Source organism: Oratosquilla oratoria, chromosome 3, assembly GCF_046742065.1.
Source record: "Oratosquilla oratoria isolate Oo_2021 chromosome 3, ASM4674206v1, whole genome shotgun sequence".
NCBI lineage: Eukaryota > Metazoa > Arthropoda > Malacostraca > Stomatopoda > Squillidae > Oratosquilla > Oratosquilla oratoria.
Window position 1 is genome coordinate 32,382,560 of NC_134779.1, and position 27,560 is coordinate 32,410,119.

At 40.9% G+C, this 27,560-nt stretch overlaps 1 protein-coding gene across 3 annotated transcripts in view; it reads right to left on the bottom strand.

Moving 5' to 3' along the window:
• Positions 1–26,385, bottom strand: part of LOC143021263 (uncharacterized) — a 73,948-nt gene extending 47,563 nt beyond the window's left edge. For all 3 annotated transcript variants that reach the window (XM_076178678.1, XM_076178671.1, XM_076178664.1), the window contains exons 1-10: positions 26,203–26,385; positions 17,589–17,903; positions 17,142–17,335; positions 9,718–9,946; positions 7,441–7,570; positions 5,344–5,456; positions 4,362–4,515; positions 2,327–2,442; positions 597–699; positions 25–190 (exon numbers count right to left, since the gene is read on the bottom strand). In XM_076178678.1, the coding sequence (XP_076034793.1) occupies positions 25–190; positions 597–699; positions 2,327–2,442; positions 4,362–4,515; positions 5,344–5,456; positions 7,441–7,570; positions 9,718–9,946; positions 17,142–17,335; positions 17,589–17,845 (1,462 nt within the window). In that variant the 5' untranslated portion in view covers positions 17,846–17,903; positions 26,203–26,385. The remainder of the gene's footprint in view (positions 1–24; positions 191–596; positions 700–2,326; positions 2,443–4,361; positions 4,516–5,343; positions 5,457–7,440; positions 7,571–9,717; positions 9,947–17,141; positions 17,336–17,588; positions 17,904–26,202) is intronic.
• Positions 26,386–27,560: the final 1,175 nt, after the last annotated feature.

Sequence of the window (27,560 nt, forward strand, 5' to 3'; positions counted from 1 at the left end):
AACTCGCGATCACAGCCAACTTACGGAGAGGTTGAATAAATTCACATAAGAAGTTCTTCCACTCTTCATCATCACACTCGGCTTCGTACATGTCCTGCGTTACATCCGGAGGCACAAAAGCTAATTCCAAGAGCTCCACAGGTGTATCCTCCATGTTAAACTTGGAACGTGTACGATGAACTATCATATCCTGCAATAATAAATTTTATCAATATTTTTGTGAAGTTAAACAGGGATACATTATGATGTTTACAATGTAAATCATGAACTACGTCCAAAAACACAAAAAGTTGTGACTAAAAATGTATACACTTTTTTCCCAACCTGTAATCGTTTCCAACAATGGCCAAACATGGGAGACAGAAACTCTCACCCCTTTTCATTTCCTATCCCAGTCATTCCAATATTCAAACCATTTTATTCCCAACTGATGCTAAACTTGCACTCAATCTGCAACCATTCCAACATTCAATTTCTTTTAACATATCCAATCTGCCCCTACCAACAATGTGATGTGGCTTGACATTTAAGAAGATCCTTTCCCCTTTCATTCTCAGCATATGATTAAGTGTTTTACAATCTATCTATATACTTGCCTTCTTTTCTGGATGTTTATCAAAGTTGAGGAACCTCGGGACAACTTTGGGAAGCTCTGGTATTTTGAAGTTGGAATCAGGGCATGTAGGAGTACTACTGTTCCTGAGTGAAAATTAAAAACAAAATTACTGTGAGGTTGTTCTATTACAAGTTGATATATGTAATCAATGCAGTACATGAGTAGCTCAGCATATAGGTTCTTCTTCTGGAATATGCAAAAGTTTTCAAGATTATCTAAACTCCTTTGACGTTCACTTACTCCCTCTTTACCTAACTTCTCTGGTAAAGACTATCTAAATCTTGTGTATTATCTTACCAAAACGTATACAAGGCCCTTTTCTCTCTATAAGGAGTTGGCCTATTCAAAGCTTAAACCCAATAAAAAATAAATACATACATACATGTACCAAAGGCTTTTTCCCCCTTACACGGGGGGTAGCCAAAAAGAAAAAGGCATGGAAACCACCCCCACCCATTCCATTTCCTATATATTCCACTCCCCTCCACCCTCCTCCCTCCCTCTTATCTTGGCACCTCCTGGATGATGGGTCATCCCTGCATCCTGTCTACTGCCCTGGGTCAGAAGCAGTGTCGCAAGACACAGCACATCCACAGCTTCATAAATTCGGTGACCCCCCCCTTCCATCCCCCCATGCAGAGAAGGAGAAGATGGGGAGAAAATGAATAAACAAATAAATAAATAAATAAATAAAACCCCATTCAAACACTTCTTCCATCTTATCACCTTAGGGATGAAGTGTCACTCTCTCCCACCACCTACTTGGGTCACGACCAGTGCAGCAAGGTACATTTATCCACAGTAGGACCCAAGACCCAATGCTTGTTTTCCCCACCTCTTCACCATGCCACAGCAGCCTTGCTGTGGATGTGCTGTGTCTTGCAACACTGCTTCTGACCCAGGGAAGTGGACAAGATGCAGGGATGACCCATCATCCAGGAGGTGCCAAGATAAGAGGAAAGGTAGAGGGTGGAGGGGAGTGGAGTGTATTAGGGATGGAATGGGTGGGGATGGTTTTTATGCCTTTATTTTTTGGCTACTTCCCTTGTAAGTGGGAAAAGCCTTTGGTATATGTATGTACAAAATAATATACATACATACATATATACGCACATAAACATACCAATGGTTATTTCCCCCCTACAAGGGAGATAGCCAAAACACAAAGGCATAAAATCCACTTCCACCCATCCCATCCCCATCACACTCCATTCCCCTCCACCCTCTTCCCTCCCTCTAATCTTGGCTCCTCCTGGATGATGGGTCATCCCTGCATCTCACCCACTGGCCTGGGTCAGAAGCAATGTAGCAAGACACAGTACATCCACAGCAAGGCCGCTTCATTTAATGAGCAAAACAATATAGTACAGAGTAATTCTTCCTATCTATATACCATGGACCTCTTTCTCTTAAACAGGAGGCAGCCAGCCAAGCAACACACCCATTCCACTTCTGTCCATCATCTGTTGTTTCCTACTCCAAGAAATAAGACTTACATAAATACATACATATACCACGGGCTTTTTCCCCCTACATGGGGGGTAGCCAAAAAGAAAAAGGCATAGAAACCACTCCCACCCATTCCATTTCCTATATATTCCACTCCCCTCCACCCTCCTCCCTCCCTCTCATCTAGGCACCTCCTGGATGATGGGTCATCCCTGCATCCTGTCCACTGCCCTGGGTCAGAAGCAGTGTTGCAAGACTTACATTTGAATATGACTGCTTGTGGAAACAGACGATGTTGATGACCTTGGAGTGCATGGAGTCATAGGAGAGCCCATGTCACTGCTGAACGGAGTCGATACACAACTGTCATCTTCACTCTGCAAAGATATAAGAACAAAAATTAAATAGCAAAGATGATTTAGGCTGCATCTGGTTTCTTTCCTAGTAACATTGCCACTTGATCCCTGGTACACCGCTCTCTTGAAAAACGGTTGGCTGGATGCAGGATGTGTGCATGTTTTGCCTCACCCCCATTATGAGGGTGAGGAAATATCTTAGTATATCCCTCTTGTGAAACAACAACTGAAGGGACTGTCCCAAGGGGCTGGCACTATGTTTCTAGATTGGAAACTTTGGGAGGTGAATGCAAGCATACATACACACATAGAGTGATAGATGTATGGAACAAATTGGATGAAGAAATAGTGTGTGCAAATACAATACAATTTAAGAACAAACTTGATCTTGCGAGATACAAAAACGAGTCACCGTGAGCATAGCTCCCCTTCCCGTATAATACAACTAGGTAAATATATATACCAAAGGCTTTTTCACCCTTACAAGGGGGGTAGCCAAAAAGAAAAAGGCATAAAAACCATTCCCACCCACTCCATCCCTATTACACTACACTACACTACACTACACTCCACTCCACTCCACTCTGAATGCAAGCATACTAGGCAGAAATTTGGAATTGGTGGATAATCAAGCAGTAATACAGGACCACAAATTCTGTCCTCACAAAGAGTACAAAGGACTCATGGTTTCCCTTCACTACTTGAGAAGTATGTGCGGATGAAGTAGGCGAGAGTGGATTTATGCCTTTGATTTTGGCTACCTCCCTTGTAAGGGGGGAAAAAGCCATTGGTGGATGTGTGTACTTGCGTATTGCAGAAGCAATGCAACAAAACACAGCACACCCTTGTTGTGGATGTGCTGTGTCTTGCTGCACTGCTTCTGACCCAGGGCGATGGGCAAGATTCAGGGATGACCCGTCATCCAGGAGGAGCCAAGATGAGAGGGAGGGAAGGGTAGTGAATGGGGGTGGAATGGGTGGGGAATGAAATGGGTGGGAGTGGAATTATGCCTTTTGATTTTGGCTACTTCCCTTGTAAGGGAGGAAAAGTCCTTGGTATATGTATGTATGTATGTATGTATGTAGGGATGACCCATCATCCAGGAGGTGCCAAGATAGAAGGGAGGGTGGAGGGTGGAGGGGAATGGAGTGTATTCAGGATGGAATGGGTGGGAATAGTTGTTATGCCTTTTTCTTTTTGGCTACCTCCCTTGTAAGGGGGAAAAAGCCTTTGGTATATGTATGTATGTATTTTCTTGTTGATTTTCACTGCAAGTCCTTCGCGTGTGGGTTGTAGGCTACATGGGTAACAAAAACAAAAACCAGGATTTTTGGGCTCTTGTCCAATGACGGCAATGGCTATTCAGTTTCACTACTTTACATTTCTTTGATTCATGATTGTTTGGCATGAGCTATGTCAATGATGTTTTCTGAATGGAGGTTTCCATTTAATTTTGTCTCAGCCACTGTTCTGGTTTGTCAAAGTATATGCATACATATACCAAAGGCTTTTTTCCCCCTTATAAGGGAGGTAGCCAAAAAACATCCCCATCCCCATCACACTCCACTCCCCTCCACCATCTTATCTTGGCACCTCCTGGATGATGGGTCATCCCTGCATCTCACCCCCCTGCCCTGGGTCTTAAGCATACATATACCAAAGGCTTTTTCTCCCTTACAAGGGAGGTAGCCAAAAAGAAAAAGGCACAAAAACCATTCCCACCCATTCCATCCCTAAATACACTACACTCCCCTCCGTCCTCTACCCTCCCTCTTATCTTAGCACCTACTGGATGACAGGTCATCCCTACATCTTGTCTACTGCCCTGGGTCAGAAGCAGTGTCGCAAGACACAGCACATCCACAGCAAGGCTGCTTCATTAAATGGGTGACCCCCCTCTCCGTCTCCTCATGCAGATAAGTAGGTTTTATAAATTGTACCTGATAATCAGCTTCTGGACGATACTCTTCATCTTCCTCATCATCAGGAAACTCAGTGAGGACAAGTTCATGAGTCTCTGATGGCGGAATATTGATGCCGCTGCTTCCCATAGGCCCCCAGTTTATTGGCACCTGCTGTTTCTCCAACAAATCCCTGAAATAAAATCATCCTCTTATCCACTAAACATCCAAGACACTATTTCATATCAATTCACAACTAATCTTATTTGACATGGACGCGGGCTACGACTCAGCACCCACCCCGTCATGAGGAAGCGATGGCCTTTGATATGTATGTGCACACACTTACTTAAGCAGGTACAGTCAATCTACCATCACATACATACAGTACATATACCAAGGCTTTTTCCCCCTTACAAGGGAGGTAGCCAAAAAGGAAAAGGCATAAAATCATTCCCACCCATTCCATCCCTGAAAACACTCCACACCCCTCCACCCTCCCTCTTCCCTCTTATCTTAGCACCTCCTTATCTACCGTCACAAGAAAAGAAATTATTCAGCTCCTTCTGAAATATGAGATTCACTCCACCCTCACGTGATCTCTTGCATTCACTTCTCTAACTGCACAATGCACATATAGATTAAATAGCCATGGTGACAATACACATACCTGCTTTGTGCTACATTCACCTATCCTCAAACGAGCACTCACCATAATAGTTCTTCACTGCCTCCCAATTTTTTCTTGGTCCTACTTTATAGTCTCAAGGTTTCTCACATTTTCTTCCCATCCACTCTATCATAAACTTTCTCCAGAACTACAAAACACATATACTTGTTTCCATTCCTAAAACGCTTTCTCACTGAGTTGTCTTCGATGTGGAAATCTTATCTCCACAAGCCCATTCCCATGCAAAAACTGCATTGTTCCCTTCGACTACTGGTTAGACCACCCTCTTTAAAAGGGAAAATGGTCATTTGTATAAGCATGTACAAAATTTCGAAAAAGAAAGCTGCCTACTTGATCCGTGTGCGAGTCAACTTGGGTTCATAAACTGCTTCCGTTTCTGTTCCCTGACTACCAAGGACTGTGTTCCTCACCATTGCTACCACATTCTCATCCATCATCACACTCTGTAATGAAACAGAAAACATCATGTAACATAGTACATACATAGAAAAGACCCTTTCCACCTTGAAAGAGGGGTGGCCAAACAGTAATTAAAAATGCACACACACAATGTATATTTATATATGAGCTGGTTTTCACAACATTAACACCAGCTCGGTAACAGTGGTAATCTTATAAAAAGCCGAAATAAAAGTAGGGAAAATGTTTGTCAAGTAGGTGTTTACTGTGTACTATGTTTAGGATGTAAAAAGGTCTACATTGGTGAAAGTTTCCGTGGTGTTGATAAAAGAATATCGGAACATAAATATGATATGAAAACTTACAATATGAATAATGCCATTGTTAGACATAGATACGATACAGGCCAAAATGCTGACTGGAATAATTCTAAGATTATTATATATGAAAACCATACTATGAAACGTAGATGTTTTGAATCTGCTTTCCTATCTCTCATTGACAATATTAATCAAAACAATGGATTTTTTACAATAAATAAACCTTTAATAACTTTAATAACATAGCAACAAGCAATTTACGCAAATTGTGTTTACGCCAGTTTCATGTTCGTTTCTCCCCACAAGCTCGGGTTATACAAGGAGTCAGATGTTTGTCCACTATGTTATTTCTGAAGAAGCCCTGCTGGGCGAAACGTTAAATACATTGGATCCCATACCCTGCGTTTGGCTTCTCTCCTACAGTTGTATAGAGCACCGTTTTCAGTTGCTTATTTGTTAATATTATATGGTAGGTTAAAGAAAGAAAATACTTATTATAGTATTCTTATTAGTAAACTCATAATAGGCATTTACTAGATGTGGTCATAAGTACATAAGTATCCTTCATCCTTAATTAATTTATCAAACTCTTCCACAAATGCCTTGCTGCAGGTGCATCACTGCTAGCAGCCTCACCTTTCGACAACATGTGGTGAACCTGGTAATGCTCTCGAAAGCAACAAAACCACCCAGCACTCACTATGAATTCATGTAAAATGTATTCTTCAACTGCACATTCTTTCAACATGCAAAATTAACTTGTAGCCTTACTTTACACTGCTTGCATCACTTTTACATTTCTTTGCCTATTACCTTGCAACCACATGTATAGCAACTTTTCCATCTCTACCATAACTGTTGTCCACGATGCTGGGCTGCCACAACTATCTTACATGCTGTGCTGCCAGACATACACAGTAAACTTATAATAGGCATCTGCTAGATGTGGTCGTAAGTACGGGTGGTCGTAGCTCGCGTACGTCATAAATTGGATAGTGACTGCGTATATACATATATATATATATATATATATATTAAGTATAAAAATCCTTCCCATATCCAAATTATTTGGGCTATAGGGTGTTAAGATTTGAGGAGTATTCAGATTTGTGAGTTAAAATTCTCCGCCCTCTCCCCCACCCCTTCTTCACTCCACCACTCCACACTCCAGTGTTAAATTTTCAATTCTTAAATAATAAACAAATCATCATCATGAATTGGCAGAGAATCCACTACACCATCCAAGTATTACAGTTGTTTTGCTTTAACCATAACAACTGGTTTCAGACAGTAGAAACCTGGTAAAAGGTCCTGACCCGAATTTATAAAAGATCCTAACCCTAATGGCAGAGAGTTTACCTAAATCCCTATGTCAACGACCCAAATGCTTATGTCTAGGACATAACCTTGACAGCATAGACAGCTGATATCTGCCATTTTGATGATTTATGTCTAGACTTAGGGGTTAGGAGTTTATATAAATTTGGCTCCTGCTGCATCTGAAGCAAACATTAACACTCGCTTTCCACAGAATTTTAACAGGCACTGTCATTTCCTTATCATTTGCTTAGATGTTTTCTGTGATCAAGCTGTAATACAAGTCAGTTTTTCGTCAATGTTATTAGATCAAATGGCATTTGCTCTCTTTCTACCAACTTTAACTAGTTTTCCGCAAAATGTTAGCAAGGAAAGGACAGTGGCAGCTTACCTTGATAATGTTCTTGACATGTTTGGCAGTGAGGTGTGTTCGTTCCGCTTTCTCCTCCAAAACGTCATCAATGCCAGACTGAATTAAGTCAATCACTTCTTTTGGTACCTCAGCTAAGTCCACCCCCCTACTGTCAACCAAATGGAAATAAAAGATAAATAATTAATTCATGTTATTCATGGACACTTTTAGAGTCAAGAGCACCGACTCTCAATGAGGCATCAATTGTATGACAAGCAGTACTTGGCTGGTTCCAGACATTTGTTTAGGTATGTACATATCTTTATGTTAAGAGTATAATGATGGTGAATCTCAAAGGGATTCATCTATCTATTATCAACAGGTTCTTCCCCCTTATATGAGGGGTAGCCAGTCTGGGAATGCACCCATTACACTCCCATCCCCAACCCTTGTTTCCCTCTCTTCTTAACTTTTTATAGACAAATGGTCATCTCTGCCTCTTGCCCACTGCCCAAGTCAGAAGCAATGTAGCAAGGCACAGTACAACCACAGCTGGGCCACTTCACTTACACAGGAACCCTCCCTCCTAGTCCCCTCATCCACAAATTAAAGAAAACGAGGAGAAATCCCTTCAAACTGCATCAAAATATCATCCATACACAACCATTTTCCATTCACCCCTCTGCTGCCCTCTTCCTTCCTTGCTCAACAGACATTCCCCTCTTGCCTAAAGCCCTTTTCATACATACATATACCAAAGGCTTTTTTCCCCCTTACATGGGGGGTAGCCAAAAAGAAAAAGGCATAGAAACCACTCCCACCCATTCCACCCCCTACATATTCCACTCCCCTCCACCCTCCTCCCTCCCTCTCATCTTGGCACCTCCTGGATGACGGGTCATCCCTGCATCCTGTCCACTGCCCTGGGTTAGAAGCAGTGTCGCAAGACACAGCACATCCACAGCAAGGCCACTTCATTAAATCGGTGACCCCACCCCTTTCCGTCCCCCTATCCACCTCATCCATTTCATCCTTAGTCACCCCTTCAATTTCATTCCATCCACCTCTACTTTCCATACTGCAGGACTCACAGTAAAAGTTATAAACTGGACAAATTTAGATTTAAAAAGGAAATAGGCAAGAATTGGTTTACTAATAGGGTGGTCGACAAAGGGAATAAACTTAGTAACCATGTAGTAAGGGCTGAAACTATCAGTTGTTTTAAGAAACGATTAGACAACTTTATGGATGGGGATGACAGGTGGTGATGGATACGGAGCTGCCTAGTGTAGGTCTTATGGTCTCTTGCAGTCCCCTTCATTTTTATGTTCTTATGTTCTTACCTATTTTGCTAATCTTTCTTCATTCATTCTTTCCATGTGCCAAAAGCATCCCAATAATTTGTGTGTCATTGTGACAAATGGAAATTAGCCCCACCGCAAGGACTCGAACCTCTGACTTTGCGACTGTTATTCACCAATTATTCTCTCTGTTCCTCTCCTAATCCTCTTAAAACCCTCACATAAGCCTTCCCAACTACACTAAACAAAGTGATCCCTCTAAAACTACAACAATTACATTTGTCCCTTTTTTCTTTGTAAAGCCTAACTATACAGGCAATCCTCCAGTCCTCAAGCATTCTACCCATAAGTGGACTATGTAGTGGTATCCAAAAGAAGGATAGAACGAGTTCTGAATGTCTATATTCTTAGGGGAGAGAGTGGGGGAATATCAGATAATTTTTTGGGGGAAGGGAAGTTGAAAATGGAGGAGAGGTGGAGAAAGAGGAAAAGGGCAGATAGAAAGATGCTTGGAGCAACCAATTAAAAAAAAAAAAAAAAGAGGGAATAAACATATATATCAAAACCTTTTTCCCTTTATAGGGGGAGATAGTCAAGTCAAAACATTCACCCATTTCATACACAATAAAAGATCATCTGTGTCCCCCTTTACACTGCTCACATAAAAGGCAATGCAGCAATTCAAAGTACTTTACCCTTCCATCTATTCACAATCCATCTCCAATCTTTTACATTGATTTCCCTGATCAACAGAAATTCCATACATAGTCATGTCCCCTTGAACCCCATCCATCAAAATCGTTCTTTGTCTTCCTCTTGAGTTTGATCCATCCTCTTCCATTTTACATCCATATCATACATATATTAAACCCATTCAAGTACCCCCTACATAAAAGTACTAATAATATTACTTATCTAACATCATATACAATGTTATTATACTTTTGGATTAGCACTGGAACTCTCATGTATGCAATAGATCATATTTAGTTTAATCCAACAAAATATTAGCTACCTGTTTTTCTTGTTCTTGTCAGCCCGCTTTTTGGGAGGTGTGTGATCTTCTTCTTGGGCTACAATGGTCAAGGCATGACTGTCTTGACTGTCCTCATCCTCCAGGAACTGTCGGTCAATTACGGGAACCTCAGCAATTTCAGCCACGTTCTTGGTAGGTGAGGACTTTCTAGGAGATGACTTCCTGGGAGAAAATCGAAGTCGCTTTGTAGGTGTCCAGTGAATCTTACCTAGAAATATTTTAAACAAATGATCAAATTTACTTCTCCTCCCCTAACTTCAGTCTACCTTTTGTAAATACAAACGAATGTTGGAAACAACAGTTAATACATACATACATATACCAAGGCTTTTTTCCCCTTACAAGGGAGGTAGCCAAAAAGAAAAAGGCATAAAATCATTCCCACCCATTCCATCCCTAAATACACTCCACTCCCCTCCACCCTCCCTCCCATCTTAGCACCTCCTGGATGACGGGTCATCCCTGCACCTTGTCCACTGCCCTGGGTAAGAGGCAGTGTCGCAAGGCACAGTTAATAATGTGGAAAAATAGTACATATTACTCAATTTTTGAGGAACACGTTCATAAGGAGGAAACAGCCAGCAATGGGTTATGGCAAGAAATTAAAACAGATCATATTTGGCTCATGAAGGAATATTGGGGAGTGGGACTTATGACAGGTACCTGCACATGACACTCCTGCGTGACGGACAGTGATGCTACCCATTTTCAAACCTCATCAATCCCTTTCCCATAACCCCTACACATGCAGTCCTGAGGTGCTGCCACTCAGACTCTATTAACTTTATCTGTATTTATTACACTTTTGGAAGCTCGCTGGCCAAGCGGGTTAGGGCGTCGTTACTTGCGGCAATGGTCGAGAGGATGGTGGTTCGAACCCTGCCAACGGCGAAGTTGAACCAAGGTCATGGTTCATTAAATTCCAAGCGACAAAGCCCTTTGTAAAGGGGAACTGTCCTAGCCTCCAGATAGGGGGGAGTTTGTGATGTTAAACCATATTATTATCATTACACTTTTTCACATGCAGGAAGCTGATTACCAGCAACAGCTTCACTTTCAGCCAGACACAAAAGCAGTTCCTCACCAACACAACAAAGACAGCAGTCCTAAATCCACACTCCTCTACTCCAATTACTCCCTCTTTCCCCATTAGTACTCTAAATTAACAGCTTCCCATATGCCTCACCAACTACACCAGACTGATACCTCTGAAACTACTATATTCATTTTTGTTTCCTTTTTCCTTGTATAGTGAAACTATACATCCCCTTCTTCTGTCCACTGGCATACTTCCCTCCCTTAGGAAATGAGGATCCTATATCAGGAGGCACATATTTGCGGATGAAGCCATCAGCTTTCCCCTATGCGTTTAGACTCGCGTTTCTCAACTTTTTACCCTTACATAACCTTTAGAATAAATTGCATGTCTCAAGGAACCCCTGCACAAAAAAAAACACATATACCAAATCTTTCTCATTTTATTTTCAATGTAATAATAGGTTAGATAGGATGATGTCTATATTACATTATTACAATAACCAAGAATATGCCGTGCGTGTTTAATTATATTACGTATATGAAATTAAATAAAAAATCAAAAGTGCATTGGCTTATCTCACTTATCCTCGCAAAACCCTTAGGGACCTTTTGTGGAACCTTAGGGTTCCAGGGAATCCTGGTTGAGAAACGCTGGTTTAGACGGTTGGGGCAAGTAACAGGCAAAGGAAGTCTTAGGCACACTTAAAACAATCATACTAAGTTAGATAGCATGATGTCTATATTACATTATTACAATAACCAAGAATATGTCTTACAACACTGCCTCTGACCCAGGGCAGTGGACAAGATGCAGGGATGACCCGTCATCCAGGAGGTGCCAAGATAAGAGGGAGGGAGGGTGGAGGGGAGTGGAGTGTATTTAGGGATGGAATGGGTGGGAATGGTTTTCATGCCTTTTTCTTTTTGGCTACCTCCCTTGTAAGGGGGGAAAAGCCTTTGGTATATGTATGTATACTAGCCAATCCCTATAGCTGTTCCTCTGTCAGATAATAAAAGTGACCAACTTTAATCACTTTCAGTGTTCTTTATACATCTTTCCCCATAACACCATCATTCTTCCCTCCCATTACAGTCATTTTCCTGACCTCTTCTACAGCTACAAGCAATGAATTCTCTAACCTCCTCCAAATTAACAAATCCCTGAAATATTCTATTCTTCTTCCCATTCCTGCCTTTACTTCCATTAGCATCAGTCCACCTTCTCTCTACTTGACTTACACTTTCCACTTCTTTTTAGAACATCTTTGTTTTTCAATTCTCCATCAAACTTCCGACAGGGGGGGAGTTTGTGACGTTAAACCATATCATCATCATCAAACACCAACTTATCTGTTATTTTGCCTCTGTTCTCTTCAGTACTTCTTACATACTTCTCTTGTTCTACTTTGCAACTAAATGTCAAAGGATTACAAAGGATTACAAAGGCAGAGCATGCCGACAGGAGACCTTTTTGGTCCATATCTAGGTTGGATGTGAAAAAAAAAAAATCATAATACTGTAATAATAAATTAATAAATAAAAACTATAATAATGTAAATAACAAATAAAATACATAAATAAATGGATAGGTATAGTTAAATAATAAACAAACAGGTAAATAGTAAATAATAATAAATTGACATATAACTAATGATAAATGAGAATCAAACAGACAAATGATAACAAAACAAAAACATACATACATATACCAAGGCTTTTTCCCCCTTACAAGGGGGGTAGCCAAAAAGAAAAAGGCATAAAATCATTCCCACCCATTCCATCCCTGAATACACTCCACACCCCTCCACCCTCCCTCTTATCTTAGCACCTCCTGAATGATGGGTCATCCCTGCACCTTGTCCACTGCCCTGGGTCAGAGGCAGTGACGCAAGACACAGCACATCCACAGCAAGGCCGCTTCATTAAATCGGCGACCCCCCCTCTCCGTCCCCCCATTGCATAAAATGAGAGGACGGGGAGAAATCCCTTCGGGCTGCGTCAAATTTTGCTCACACATACTACCTCACCCCCCATTCCACCTCATGCTATCACAACATCATCCATATACAACCATTCTCCATTCACCCCTGTCTTCTGTCCTCTCCCGTCCTTCCTCAACAGACATTCCCCTCTTCCCCAAAGCCCCCTTCACCCCATCCATCCACCTCATCCTAGGACGCCCCCTCATGTTCACTCCCTCCACATCTGCCTTCCACACCTCATTTACTAGTCTTTCTTCACTCATTCTTTCCATGTGTCCAAACCATCCTAATATTCTTTCATCAACCCTATCTCCCAGCTCCCTTTCCACCCCCGTTCTCCTCCTCACCTCCTCATTTCTCACTCTATCTAGCCTAGTAACCCCCATCATACTTCTCAGACACCTCATCTGAAACACATTCAAACTCCTTCTCTCTTCTTCTCTTATGTTCCATGTTTCTGCCCCATACAGTGCTGTTGGCACAATCACTCCTTCATACAGTCTCCTCTTAGTATCCATTCCCAAATGTCTATTCCTCATTACACTCTTTAATCCACCAAGGCATTTACTCGCTTCTCTCAATCTACATTCTACCTCCACTTTCACTCCACCTTTCCCTGCCACATTTGCACACAAGTATCTAAAACTATCCACTTCCTCCAGTCGCTCTCCCTTAATGCTCACTTCCAGTCTACTGCCACTTTCACCCCTTGTACATCTCATCACCTTTTACCCACATTTATCTTTAGCTTTCTTCTATCACATACTCTCCCAAACTCTGCCACCAACTTCCTCAATCCCTCCTCCGATCCTGCCACAAGCGCAGTGTCGTCCGCAAACAACAACTGGCTCACCTCCCACTTTTCTCCATTTTCTTTAACCATCTCCAATCCCTTGCCCACTACCCTTGCATTTACCTCTCGCACCACCCCATCCATATATAAGTTGAACAGCCAGGGTGACATAACGCATCCTTGACGAAGTCCCACCTTTACCTCGAACCACTCACTCTCTCCATTTCCAATCCTGACACAAGCTCTATTATTCTCATAAAAACTCTTGACAGCTCCCAGAAGCTTTCCTCCTATCCCGTATATCTGCATAACCTCCCACAGTGCCTTTCTGTCTACCCTATCATAAGCCTTTTCCAGATCCATAAAAGCCCAAAAAACATCCTTCCCCTTTCCTATAGCTTTCTCACATATCTGTCTTACCACAAAGATCTGATCTACACAACCTCTACCTGTCCTAAATCCACACTGTTCCTCACCAATTACTCCTTCTGTTCCTCTCCTAATCCTCTCAACCAAGATCCTCCCATAAGCCTTCCCAACTACACTCAACAAGCCATCTCACTTCTCACCCTGACGACCGACGCACCATTCGACGTAAGAAAGACTTTCCCACAGACTCAGACTATATACCCTTCATAGACAGTCAGACAAAACTCATAATACATAGTCTCAAGCACTCATCTGCCTGTGGCCCTGATAACATAAGCAACATCCACCTAAAACACATTGGACCACAAGGTATACACGCACTCACAAACATTGCAAACTACAGCTATTCACACAACACTATACCCGACATCTGGAAACATGGTAAAATAATCACCATTCCAAAACCGAACAAAGACCCAACAATCCCAACATCGCACCGCCCAATCACACTTCTCTGCACCCCCTCTAAAGTCATTGAACGCCTAATACTTAAACTTGTCACACCACATATTCCCCTTGCTGACTCACAACATGGTTTTAGGCCACTACACTCCACAAACACTCTTCTGACAAACCTCACACAAAGAATTTTAGATGGCATCAATTCAGATAGACCCCACCACAGAACAATTCTTATAACATTAGACATTAGTAAAGCTTTTGATGCTATCCCCCGCCACAACCTAACAAATAAAATATATAACACAGACATGCACAATAACACCAAAAGATGGCTGGCCAATTATCTGGCAGGTAGGAATGCTTACGTGTCATATAATGGCCAATCATCGCACATCAGAAACATTAAGAACGGAGTACCACAGGGCTCAGTTCTATCCCCCATACTATTTAATCTATACATGCATGACTTACCCACGCCAGACACCTCAGAAATACAAATCTCTTCCTACGCAGACGACATAACAATCACATGCACACATCGTAACACAGACAAAGCTGCAGAAATAATCCAGCCATACCTTGACACACTCAACACATGGTTCATCACAAACAGACTCAAAATAGCTCCAACCAAATCTACAGCAACACTTCTCACCAACTGGACAAAAGAACACAAATACATACCTCATCTCTACATCAACAACACTCTAATACCACACACAAACACACCGAAAATTCTTGGTGTAACATACGATACATCCATGTCTTTCAAACAACACATCACAAACATAAAAAACAAATGCACACCCAGACTTAACGCACTTAAGTCAATCACTGGAACAACATTTGGACAAAACAAAGAAACTAATATAACAATATACAAACAATGCATACGCTCAGTGTTGAATTATGCGAGTCCTGCATGGGCTCCTAATCTCAGTGAGACACACCACAACACCCTTCAAATCATACAAAACAAAGCCCTAAAAACAATTACAGGCTGCACAAATACAACACCTACAGACCATTTACACCATGAAACAAAAGTCCTCAAAGTCAAGGACCACCTCGACATGAGAGGCACACAAACACTTGCCGCAGCCACCACAAACACATTACACCTGCTACACTACATAGCAGAACACCCACACACACCAAGAAACATTAAAACAACACCCAAAGACCTTTATCATGCACAGATACTCTCTTCTCTTCCTCCACAACCACCAAACACTAGCCTCCGGAAACATATTCATAATCATATCACTCACCGCTCCATTAACACACTGAAAGACAACACACTGCTGCATGCCAGACCCCCTGATATCCACCCTTCTGAATCCTCTCTCCCACGAAAGGACAGAGTCCACTTGGCCAGACTGTGGTGCGGTCACCACCCAGCACTTCTAAGCTACCAGAAGAGGCTGGATGACCGCATTGTGAACAGCTGCCCAGGATGTAACACTTCACCCCATTCCATACAACACATAATGGAAGACTGCATTATACACAATCATGCACGCAAACAACACAACATACACTCTATAAAGGATTTGTGGGAAAACCCAGTTTCGGCTATGGCATTCCTTGGGGAGACGGGACTGCTCGGACAGACAGTCTAGGGAACGACAACAACAACAACACTCAACAAGCTAATCCCTCTGAAACTACTACATTCACACTTGTCCCCTTTTCCCTTGTAAAGAGGAACTATACAGGCATTCCTCCAGTCCTCCGGCACTCTACCCTCTCTCCAACAAACATTAAATAACCTCACCAACCAGTCCACCATCACTGTACCTCCCTTTTTCAAACAAAAACAAATAATATGAAATAAATTATAATCATTACAGCATCTTGCTTAGGTGTTTATCTAAATGATTCTTAAAGCTTCGAACTGAACTACAGTGCAGGAAGTTTATTCCTACACAGGTTGTGCACCTCTTCTTTTTCCACCACCATCTTCAACCAGAAGAGGCTGGATGACCGCATTGTGGACAGCTGCCCAGGATGTAACACTTCACCCCATACCATACAACACATAATGGAAGATTGCATTATACACAATCATGCATGCAAACAACACAACATACACTCTATAAAGGATTTGTGGGAAAACCCAGTTTCGGCTGTGGCATTCCTTGGGGAGACTGGACTGCTCGGACAGACAGTCTAGGGAATGACAACGACAACAACAACAACCCATTCACTGCCTCTCCTGTTCCCTCTCATCCTCCTCATCCCATTCTAAAAATAGCCAGTAATGAATCTCTTGGAGTCATACTGCTCTTTTTAAAATTTTAAGTAAATACAATTTTATCCCATTACCTTCACAAGATTATCTTCATAGTAAAATCAAGTAATCAAAAACAGTAAGAGAAAGCCATATCGCCTATGTAGGGGGTGATCACATGTTTGTGATTTTTTTCCCTCTACACTGACGTACATACACACATACATATACCAAAGGCTTTTTCCCCCTACACGGGGGGTAGCCAAAAAGAAAAAGGCATAGAAACCACTCCCACCAATTCCATTTCCTATATATTCCACTCCCCTCCACCCTCCCTCATATCTTGGCACCTCCTGGATGACAGGTCATCCCTGCATCCTGTCCACTGCCCTGGGTCAGAAGCAGTGTCGCAAGACACAGCACATCCACAGCAAGGCCACTTCATAAATTCAGCGACCCCCCCTCTCCATCCCCCCATGACATCAAATACTATGGTACACATCTGCTCAAACTACAATATACTTACGTCTCTTCCTTGGAGAACTTTTTCCAAGAGGTGATGACATCTTTCTCTTCTTGCCTGAACCAGAGCGTGGACTTGGGTTCTGAGTAGTTTGGAGATTATTTACTAAAGTGCCGATATGTTCATATTTCTTTTGTTTTCTTGGTGTTCTGTGTGAACTTAAGTTTGTCTCATTTTCAAGAACTGCATTTTCATAGCTGTCAAAAGAAAAAATCAATACCACAATGTTAAACAAAAATTAAAAACCATACTGTATGATTATGCTTACAATTAATGTCAAATTATCTAACACTTAACTGAATGGTACACTGTATGTTCTGTTTTAATTATTCAGTTGGAGAGAAAACCCTATTTTGAAAGGGGTTTTCATTAATGAAAAGCATCCTTCTGCATTCAACAAAACACACACAGTAAACCTAAATCAACACTACCAAATATATCCCTGTTAACCTTGTATTGAGAAAATGCAGCTCTTTCATCAACACTTCAGCTTCTGGGTCAGTGATCCCTCCTGCTGCTAGCGCAACCTCACTGACTCCTTCAGTGTCCTTAACAGCTTGTTCCTTCAAACTTGATGGTTCTTCCTCTTCCTTTCCTTCCATCTCCTTATTCTTGTCCCTTGCCTTTCCTCTGCTGCTCTCCTCTTTTGTGTCTCCAGTCTCCACCTCAGGCCCATTTTCACCATCTTGCTTTGTTTCATCTTCCATTTCTGTATATCACTTCATGATTTTAGAAATTGCCAAGCAGCTGAATGGTGAAGCCAACCTAGAATACAAAGAGAAATTATTTCAGACCAGATGTACACAAGTAGTTTGTATGCTTAATCAGAGCACCAACAGCCCAATACTTGACCCTATTTACAAAGGCGGAGCATGCCGACAGGAGACCTTTTGGTCCATATCTAGGTCGGATGTGAAAAAAATCATAATAATAATAGATTAATCAATAAAAACTATAATAATGTAAATAACAAATCTACTACATAATGCTTGTGTAGAAAACTGCTACATACTTAACCTATTCAGTACGACTCAAGTTCTCTCATGCACCATTGGCTGCCATATGTAATTTGCATCACACTACTTGCATTATAAAATATAAAGTCACTGCTGTATTACTCATTCTCTTTTACTCTGAGTAATAATAAACACAGAAAACATGATCAAACCAGTTCACAGAATCCAGGGGTAACTCATGTACAACTACAAAAAATATATATAATCAAGACACCGACATCGATATCCTCCTGTACCCACTCACATCTCCCTGGATACATCATCTTGGCACTTTTGAGACATCTCACAATTCAAAACACCTAAAAAAGTTTCCACCCTAGCTTGTATTACAGGCCAACAACCACTGACAACCCAATTATTCTGTTCCACAAGTACCCTGTTAATTAATATATTCAATAAAAGTACATACATACATGCATACACAAGAAGAAGAGGATTTACGACGAAAAAGGAAAACCTGGTTTGTACTGTAGGGGTGGGGAGTGAACGTGAGTGCCCGAAATGGTATCTATGCAGTGCTAGTTAATTGTGTTAACTCGAAATTAGCAAAAATGAATGAAAACGACTCGAAAGCCAGTTGCAAATCAGAGCCATCTGGCGGCAATCCACTGAACCGCGATGTAAACAATCAACAAAGCACGTGTTACGACAATGATTTCTTAGGGTTTGGTAAGTACGAAAGAAAGAACTTAAGTAGATTATTAGAGATAGAGAGAGAGATGAGCAAAAATAGGACTCGGTGGGAAAATGAAATCATGGACTTAAGAAAAGAGGTCATTGGTTTAATTGATTGTTTAACTAAGACTAACCATGAAATTTCTGACCTGAGAAAAGCTAACTTGGATCTTACAAACGAAATTAAAGAAATGAAAAGAGACATAAATGAACTGAAGAATGATAATGAAAAGAAGAAAACTAATGATATTAACAATAGCGAAAATCTAAAGCAGGAAGTGAACAACAAATTACAAGAATTGACACAAAAGATCGAAGATAACTTAGGTGGGGACAGTATCCAGGAAATTAAGAAGTGGAAAGAAAATATTGAAAATAAAGAAATTGCTTTCAAAGAAATAGTCAAACAGCAAATGCAAGATAATGCAAAAGACACAATCATTCAAGTGATTAACGAAAAAGCAAATTGGGTCAGGGACACAGTAGATAGGAAGAAATGTATTGTGGTTTATGGGCTTAAAGAAAAACAAGGATTGGCGAGGTACATGAGAGAAAAAGAAGAAAAAGAGACAGCAGTAGAAATCCTTAATGAAATTCAGGGGGGAGACAGTGATTCAGGCACAGACCTAGAAGAGACTTACAGAATTGGTCGCTATACTAAGGATAAGAATCGACCTCTAAAGATAAAACTAAGGTCACAAGTGGTAGTAGAAGACATATTTGAAAAAGTAGGTAACTTGGCAAAGAGTGAAAAATACAATAAGATATGGATAAAAAGAGAAATGAGTACTGAGGAATTAGAAAAAGAAAGGGCACTAAGAGAAGAAGCAAAGGAAAAAAACTTGAAAAGATCGGAGACAGAATGCAAAGAATTCCAGTGGAGAGTAATAGACTTGAGATTAAGACAATGGCGCTTCAAAACGAACAAAACAAGGGAAGAAGAAACCAGGGAGAAGGAAGAAAATTAAAAGTGGCCTATACCAACATTGACGGACTAATTTCGGGACTGAACGAACTCAATGATTATCTGTTAGAAGCAAAACCAGACATAATGGGAATTGTAGAGACTAAACTAAGAGGTGAAATACCATCCACTGTTATCGGACAAGGTTTATACAACTACTGGATAAAAAACAGGGACAAGAAACAGGGAGGGGGAATCATGTTCTTGGCCAAGAAAGACCTAAAGGTGACAAAAATTGCAGAGGGCAAAGGTAATGCTGAATTGATCATGATAAAAGTCGAAGGCAAGAATATGAAAAGTAGAAAGTTTGTGGTGACTTATGTGCCTCCAAAAACAAGCGCTTGGAAAGAAATCGAACATACAAAAATGCTAGATGATACAAGAAAATCACTCAATGAGATACTAATGGGTAAGGGTAATCTGGTAGTTATGGGGTACTTCAATTGCAAAGAAATTTGTTGGGACAGCATGACAGTGCAAGGAGGAGATGACTCGTGGGGCAATGTACTGCTAGATATGACCATGGAGTACACAATGACCCAATGGGTCCGTGAAAACACAAGGTACAGAAATAATGAAGAGCCATCGAAACTAGATCTAATATTTACAACAGAGCCTGAAATAGTGCATAAAGTCCAGTATGAGACACCAATTGGAAAGAGTGACCATGTACTCATCGAAACTATACTAAAGGAAGAAATGGACATAGAGAGGAACGAAAAGCATAGGAAAGGAAGACTGAGGTACAACAAAACAGACTTTACAAAACTAAAGACATTCTTCCGGAATGCAAACTGGGAAATATTTTACAGGGAAGAAACAACAGTGGAAGAGAAATGGAATATATTGATGGAAAACTACAATGAAGGGGTAAACAGGCATGTACCAAGACAAAAGCGAGAGAGAGAGTACATTAAATGTTGGTTCAACAAAAGATGCAGTGAGGCAAAAGACAGAAGGGACAAAGCTTGGAAAAAGTGGAGAAAAGACAAAAAACAAAGCAAATGGCAAATTTATGTTAACTATAGAAATGAGTATGTTAATGTGAGAAGAGAGGAGAAAAGGAACCATGAGAAGGATATTATAGACAAATGCAAAGAGCAACCCAAACTATTCTATCGGTATGTGAATGGTAAACTTAAAAACAAACAGGAATTGGTGAAACTATGCCAAGGAAACATAGAATACACAGAAGATTTAGAGATGGCCGAAGTCATGAACAATCACTTTAAATCTGTTTTCACCAGAGAGAAAATACCATATTGTGACATAGATAAAAACAAGAAATCTCCCCTCATGAATGAGTTTACAGCATCACTAAAGGAAATATCAGAACATTTATCAAGGCTGGATGTCAGAAAATCACATGGCCCGGACGGTATTGCAAATTGGATTCTAAAGGAGTGCAAAGAAGAACTAACAGACAAAATACACATCTTAATAAACAGCTCACTCAAAGAAGGAAAGATACCCGAGGACTGGAAAAACGCTAACATTGTACCAATACACAAAGGAGGAAACAAAGAAGAACCCACCAACTATAGTCCAGTATCACTAACAAGCACCATAGCCAAAATTTGTGAGAAAATAATCAAGAATAGATGGGTAAAACATCTGGAAGACAATGACATATTAAACCCAAGACAATTCGGATTCAGACAAGGAAGATCATGCTCCACAAACTTAATATGCTTTTACTCAAGACTAATAGACATAGTGCAAGAAAGAAATGGATGGGCTGATTGTGCATTCCTAGACTTGCAAAAAGCCTTTGACAAAGTACCACACAGAAAACTACTAAAAAAGCTGGAACACATAGGAGGAATACAGGGAAACCTACTAAAATGGATAGAGGACTTTCTGACTGGTAGAAAGATGAGAGTAGTGCTCAGAGAAAAATATTCAGACTGGAAAGAGGTGATCAGTGGAGTACCGCAAGGATCTGTGCTGGCACCAATAATGTTTGCTATCTATATGAATGACATGGATGAGGACGTGAACTGCTACATGAGCTTCTTTGCCGATGACGCCAAACTGCTAAGGAAAATAGAAACTGATGAGGACTGTGAAGCACTGCAAGAAGACCTAAATAGGGTATGGAACTGGAGTCAGAAATGGGAAGTGGACTTTAATACTAAGAAGTGTAGCATAATGGAGTTTGGAAAAAGCAAAAACAGAATATCAGGAAAATATACAATTGGAACCAAAGAAGTAAAGAAAGTAGGATCCGAAAAAGATTTGGGAGTAATTATCACGAACGACTTGTCCTATGATATACAGATTAACAAAATTGTCGGGGAGACTTACAACTTGCTAAGATCAATAAAAGTGGCGTTTACATACTTGGACGAAGACATGATGAAAAAAATATTGGTTACATTGATAAGGCCTAGATTAGAGTATGCAGTGACATTGTGGTCCCCCAGTACCAAAAAGAATATAAAGAAAATAGAAAGAATCCAAAGAGCAGCTACAAAAATGGCACCTGCACTTGCAAACCTATCATACGAGGAGAGATTGGCTAAACTGGAGTTACCGACACTGGAGCAAAGAAGAGAGAGAGGTGACCTATTGACCATCTACAGAATCATGAAAGGCACAGAGGTACTCGATAGTGAGAACTTACTTAACTGGGACAAAAGAAACACAAGAGGACATGGAAAGAAAATAAAAAAACATAGCTATAGAAGAGAACTGAAGAAAAACAGTTTTCCTCATAGAGTTTTGGACACTTGGAACAAACTGGACAATGGAATAGTATGCGCAAAAACCATTCATGAGTTTAAAAACAAACTAGACACTGCAAGATACAAAGGCGGGACATCACGAGCATAGCTCCCCTTCCCGCAAAATACAACTAGGTAAATACAACTAGGTAAATACCAAGGGCTTTTTCCCCCTTACATGGGAGGTAGCCAAAGTCAAAAGCCATAATTCCACTTCCACCTATTTCATCCCCACCCACCCAACTCCCATTCTTTTAATATAGGTACTCAGTTTAATTTCATGTCAGGTTTGGCCCCCAAAATGTGAATCTAAAATGCCAACAACTGGGACAATGCACGGGGACCAAGCCATCCTCTTGGAGATGATTGGTGGATGATTAATGACCTTGACGCTAGGTGCCCTTGTTTCATCCTTACACAACATGCACCAATGATTTTGCAGGTTGTCAAAAATGCAAGGATGGGAAAATCTCAACAAGAAAATGATTTGTTTGAATTGATATACACTTGAAATGAATTTATAAAATAACTCAAGATCCCCAGACACGAGAGAGAGCATGTCACAGCAAGAAACTCATGATGATGGACTAAAGGTATAAAAAAAATAAAGATTGCCATTAATCTTTAACCCCTTCACTACGGGACAAAATCTCGCAGGCAGCATTAGCTGCCAGACGTCCAATGTTGCGTCATAATACTCGCATTATAAAAAATAAAGTTACCGCTGTATTGCTCATTCTCTTTCACCCGTGAATTTTGATAACCATAGAAAATATGATGAAGCCAGTTTACAGAGTATGGGGGTCACGCAGGTACAACTACAATACTGTATATATAATCAAGATGCCGACATCAGCATCCTTTGCGTACCCACTTGCTCCTCATGACGTCTACGTAGGCGTCATCGTATCGAAGGGGTTAACCTTTTCATTAAGCAATTTTTATCGAACCAATTTTTAGTTATCAATGAAGTTTATTTTGTTTATTTCATTGGGTTCTTAATTTTCTAATGACCCACCAATCCATCCTTGCATCCATATGATAAATGGGACCACTGCATTGTTGACAACACTGAAAGCTTCCATCAAAGGGTTTGTACTATAAATTACTGAGACAGTGTTTAATTTGATAGATATAATACAAAAGAAATATAATCAAGCAGGTTGCCAGTGGTTTTTACTGGGTTGTCGGCTTTTAGCATGACCACCCAACCTTGCCACCACACTGAGAGACTACTAATAGCATGAAATTCCCCTCTTGCATTTTTTTTCATGAGTACGCTATTAATATTCAGCATTCACTTCAAGCATACGAGGGGTGATCAGAAAGTAATGACAGTCGGACTCGTAGCTGAGAGACTATAAGTGTTGGGGGGGCGGGGAGCAAGGGGCAGCAAGTGTTGCCTGTTGTTACATGTTTGAGCTTGTCGCTGTTTGTCTAGCTTACATTTTATCGTTGCGCTGTGCGATTGCGTCATTGTTGGTTTGCCTCTCTAACCGGAAACATGGATTTTTTCGAAAGAAGGCTGCAGATTCTACACCTTCACAAGGTGGAAACTCGGGAAAAAAAGCAACGGAGATCAGAGAGGAATTGTTGCAAGTTTTTCCCGAGTCTACTCCATCACTGGAAACTGTTTCCCGCTGGATTCGAGCTTTCGTAGCCGGAAAATTGCAGCTAGAAGATGATCATCGTCCTGGCCGCCCTCGGACATCCGTGACCGAAGCAACGACGGTCCGTGCGTGGGCCATCATTGACGAAGATCCAACTGTTACTCTTCGATTCTTATCCTTGGAGCTCGGTGTCAGTTATGGGAGCGCACATGACATCGTGCATGAACACTTAGGGCTGAGGAAGAAGTGTGCTCGATGGATACCTCATTTGCTTACGGAAGAGCAGAAGAGCGAACGGGTGCAGATTTGTCGTCTATGGCTGGCTGAATTCGAGCCAAATGGTCCGAAACAGTTCTCAGATGTAGCTACCGGAGATGAGTGTTGGATTTCTTTCTTCACCACCAGAGACAAGCAGTCTAACATGGTGTGGTTGAGTGATGAAGAACCTCGACCTCAGATTCTGAAGGAAGGATTTCGCAGCAGGAAGCGCCTTTTCACCATCTTCTTCAATTCACAAGGACCAATGTGTGTGGATGTAATGCCTCAACAGTGTACTATCACAGCCCAGTACTACACTGATCACGTCCTTCCTCGAGTCCTGGAATATCAGGCCAAGACTGCACCAACCCGTCGTCGATCGCGCCTTTTGCTGCACCATGACAATGCTGCCCCCCACAAAGCTCGCCTCACTGTGCAGTTCCTGGAGCAGCAGGGGATCACACTTCTCCCCCACCCACCCTACTCGCCTGACCTTGCTCCCTGTGATTTTTGGTTGTTTCCAAAGATCAAGGGTGCGATCGCAGGGAAGCTGTTTCATCGCATCCAAGATCTGGCGCGAGCAGTCAATTCAGAGCTACGAGGTATATCGGCTTCTGAGTACCGTGAGTGCTTCATGAAGTGGCGAAAGAGGATGGAACGTTGCATAGAGGCAGGAGGGGAGTACTTTGAAGGAATGTAGGCCACTATTTGGATTTACCTCTGTACCATGAAAATATATGGTATCACTGTCATTACTTTTTGATCACCCCTCGTATACTAAACTTAATAATTCTATATATGAACCCTTAAATATCTACCCATTTCACATATTACCCAATTGTTTGCTATTGTATTTTGTCTTATATAAAACTGTTGCTTTGAATTTTACTGACATGAAACCTGCAGTTCAAACATGGTTGGCAACAGTTCTTAGACTCTCCTATGGATCTCTCTGAGAGGATACATAGATATTCAACATGAAACTTACGTTGTCCAATAGCTCCTACCCTAGTGTAACCTAACCTAACCATTCCAAGGAAAAAATAAACTTTCAAATACAAAGAAAGAAGCGAGAAATGTATTTGCATGATACTGGAATAGAATATAGATACTTTGAACTAATAGCTACATTGTAATAGTATAAGCCAGTTTCTGTTGATGACAGTAGGTGAACAATTCCTGGTTGTCTACCTTATGCAAATTGCCAACTGGTGGGGGATATACATTTGAAGTTTATAAGGAGAGATCCTCCTTCTGTTCCTGAGGGTGTGCGCCATCCCCAAATCGGAGGGAGAGGCACTGACTAGTTTTGCAGATTAGTGGCAGGGAGATAATACCTTCACTAATATAATAACTAATTTAAAGTGTCATGTAGTAGTTAAGCTTTCCATTTTTATTTTATGTGAATAAAAGTGAAATCAAAACTGGGAAAATAGGAAATAGGATAAAATGTACAAGGGCCAAGGCCCGCCAAAGAATAATACTTCGATCCTTGTAAAAGGGCAGAATATAAACTCCATGACTGAAGCCAGATGATTTCATTGGTAGGCCTATGGCTAATGTCAATGAAAGTCATTCACCTACGTCACCCTCGACAATTTCCAATATTGAATATATTAAACTCCTGTCGCAAGCAAGCCGGAGTATAGTAGCACAGGCAAAAACATGCTGTAGCACAGGCAAAAACATGCTGTAGTACGCCAACTTAGATAGTTATACTAACCTAATATGCTCATAAATTCGATTTATATGAGGAGATAGTGTCTATACTTACACTATCACTATGCAACACACACGACAACTTCTTATACATACCTTCACATGAACAACTTGCGTGAGACTAAGATATAATAGAATTATATCTCTTACAGCCTTCACCACTTAATTAATGAAATTAGTCACTTCAAATCATATGATAAAGGTTGATTTGTCACGAACTTTTCAGAAATATATCCCCGCGTAACATTCACAATGAAAACATAAACAAACTGTAGACATGGTTCGCCTACGAAATACAAATTCAAAGTATAAAAATAAGATGATTTTGTATATTTTATACAAAAATATAATTCATATAAAACAATTAGGTATTTTAGGAATTCAAATGCAGTTCAAACTATATTCAATCAAACATTTCACCAGAATCGTAAAGTTTGACTCAAAATATAAACAAAGAACAGATATCCATGCACATGCGCATTCTTCTCATCACATCTCCTTTGTAAAAATTACAAATGCATGTAACAGGACGCAAAGTCTATGTAACTAAAAAGGATAAGAAATTTGTATCCTCATGATATTTCCCTTAGTACAACGTATTCTATTTTTGTTTTCTGGTAACCGCCAGGCGATGTTAATCAGCTTAGACTGAGGGATATCTTGAATTCATCTGAATAGGATTACAAATAACTATATGAATTATTGTTTTAACTAGAAAAAATATTGGGTTGAGTTTGAACGGGTTTAGACTTTTGGGACACGTCAAACTTTAATATAAGTAACTTGAAACAATATATACGTATAAGTGAAATAAGACCTCCAAAATAATGCCACTTGGTAGTAACTGGTTACTGGTGTTAACGTTTGCGTTATATATGTTGGGTAAATGTTGAACTAAAACGATTGAAGTGAAGTTCTGTGGTGTATTTGATTAATTTACCTAATTGAGATAGTGAAAAGGGCTTAACTCGGAGTCCTGTCTATTTTTCTTACTATCACACCTGATTTTAATTTTGCTTGTTATCATAACTTGAGCTATTTCAGCTAGAACTCGGAGTCCTGTCTATTTTTCTCACTATCACACCTGATTTAAATTTTGCTTGTGGTGTGATAGTAAGAAAATATAGACAGGACTCCGAGTTAAGCCTTTGTCGTGGTTAGGTTCGGCCGGACAAGCCAGGCGAATGAGACTCACAGTAACACTAGGATTTAATGGTTACTAGGCCCGGAGGTCACGGACGAGGGCTCGTAGAGGGAAGGTCCGGATTGAGGGCCTCATCAAGTGTCGTGGTCTGGCGCGAAGGGCCGTTTGAAGATTGGCGACGTTACTTGCTGGAGAGCACTGCGTCCGAGGCAACTTGCTGGAGAGGACCGCTCCTTGGAGAGAACTGGTCCCGAGGCGACTTGCTGGAGAGAACTGTTGCTTGGAGAGGACTACTGCTTGGAGATGTGTC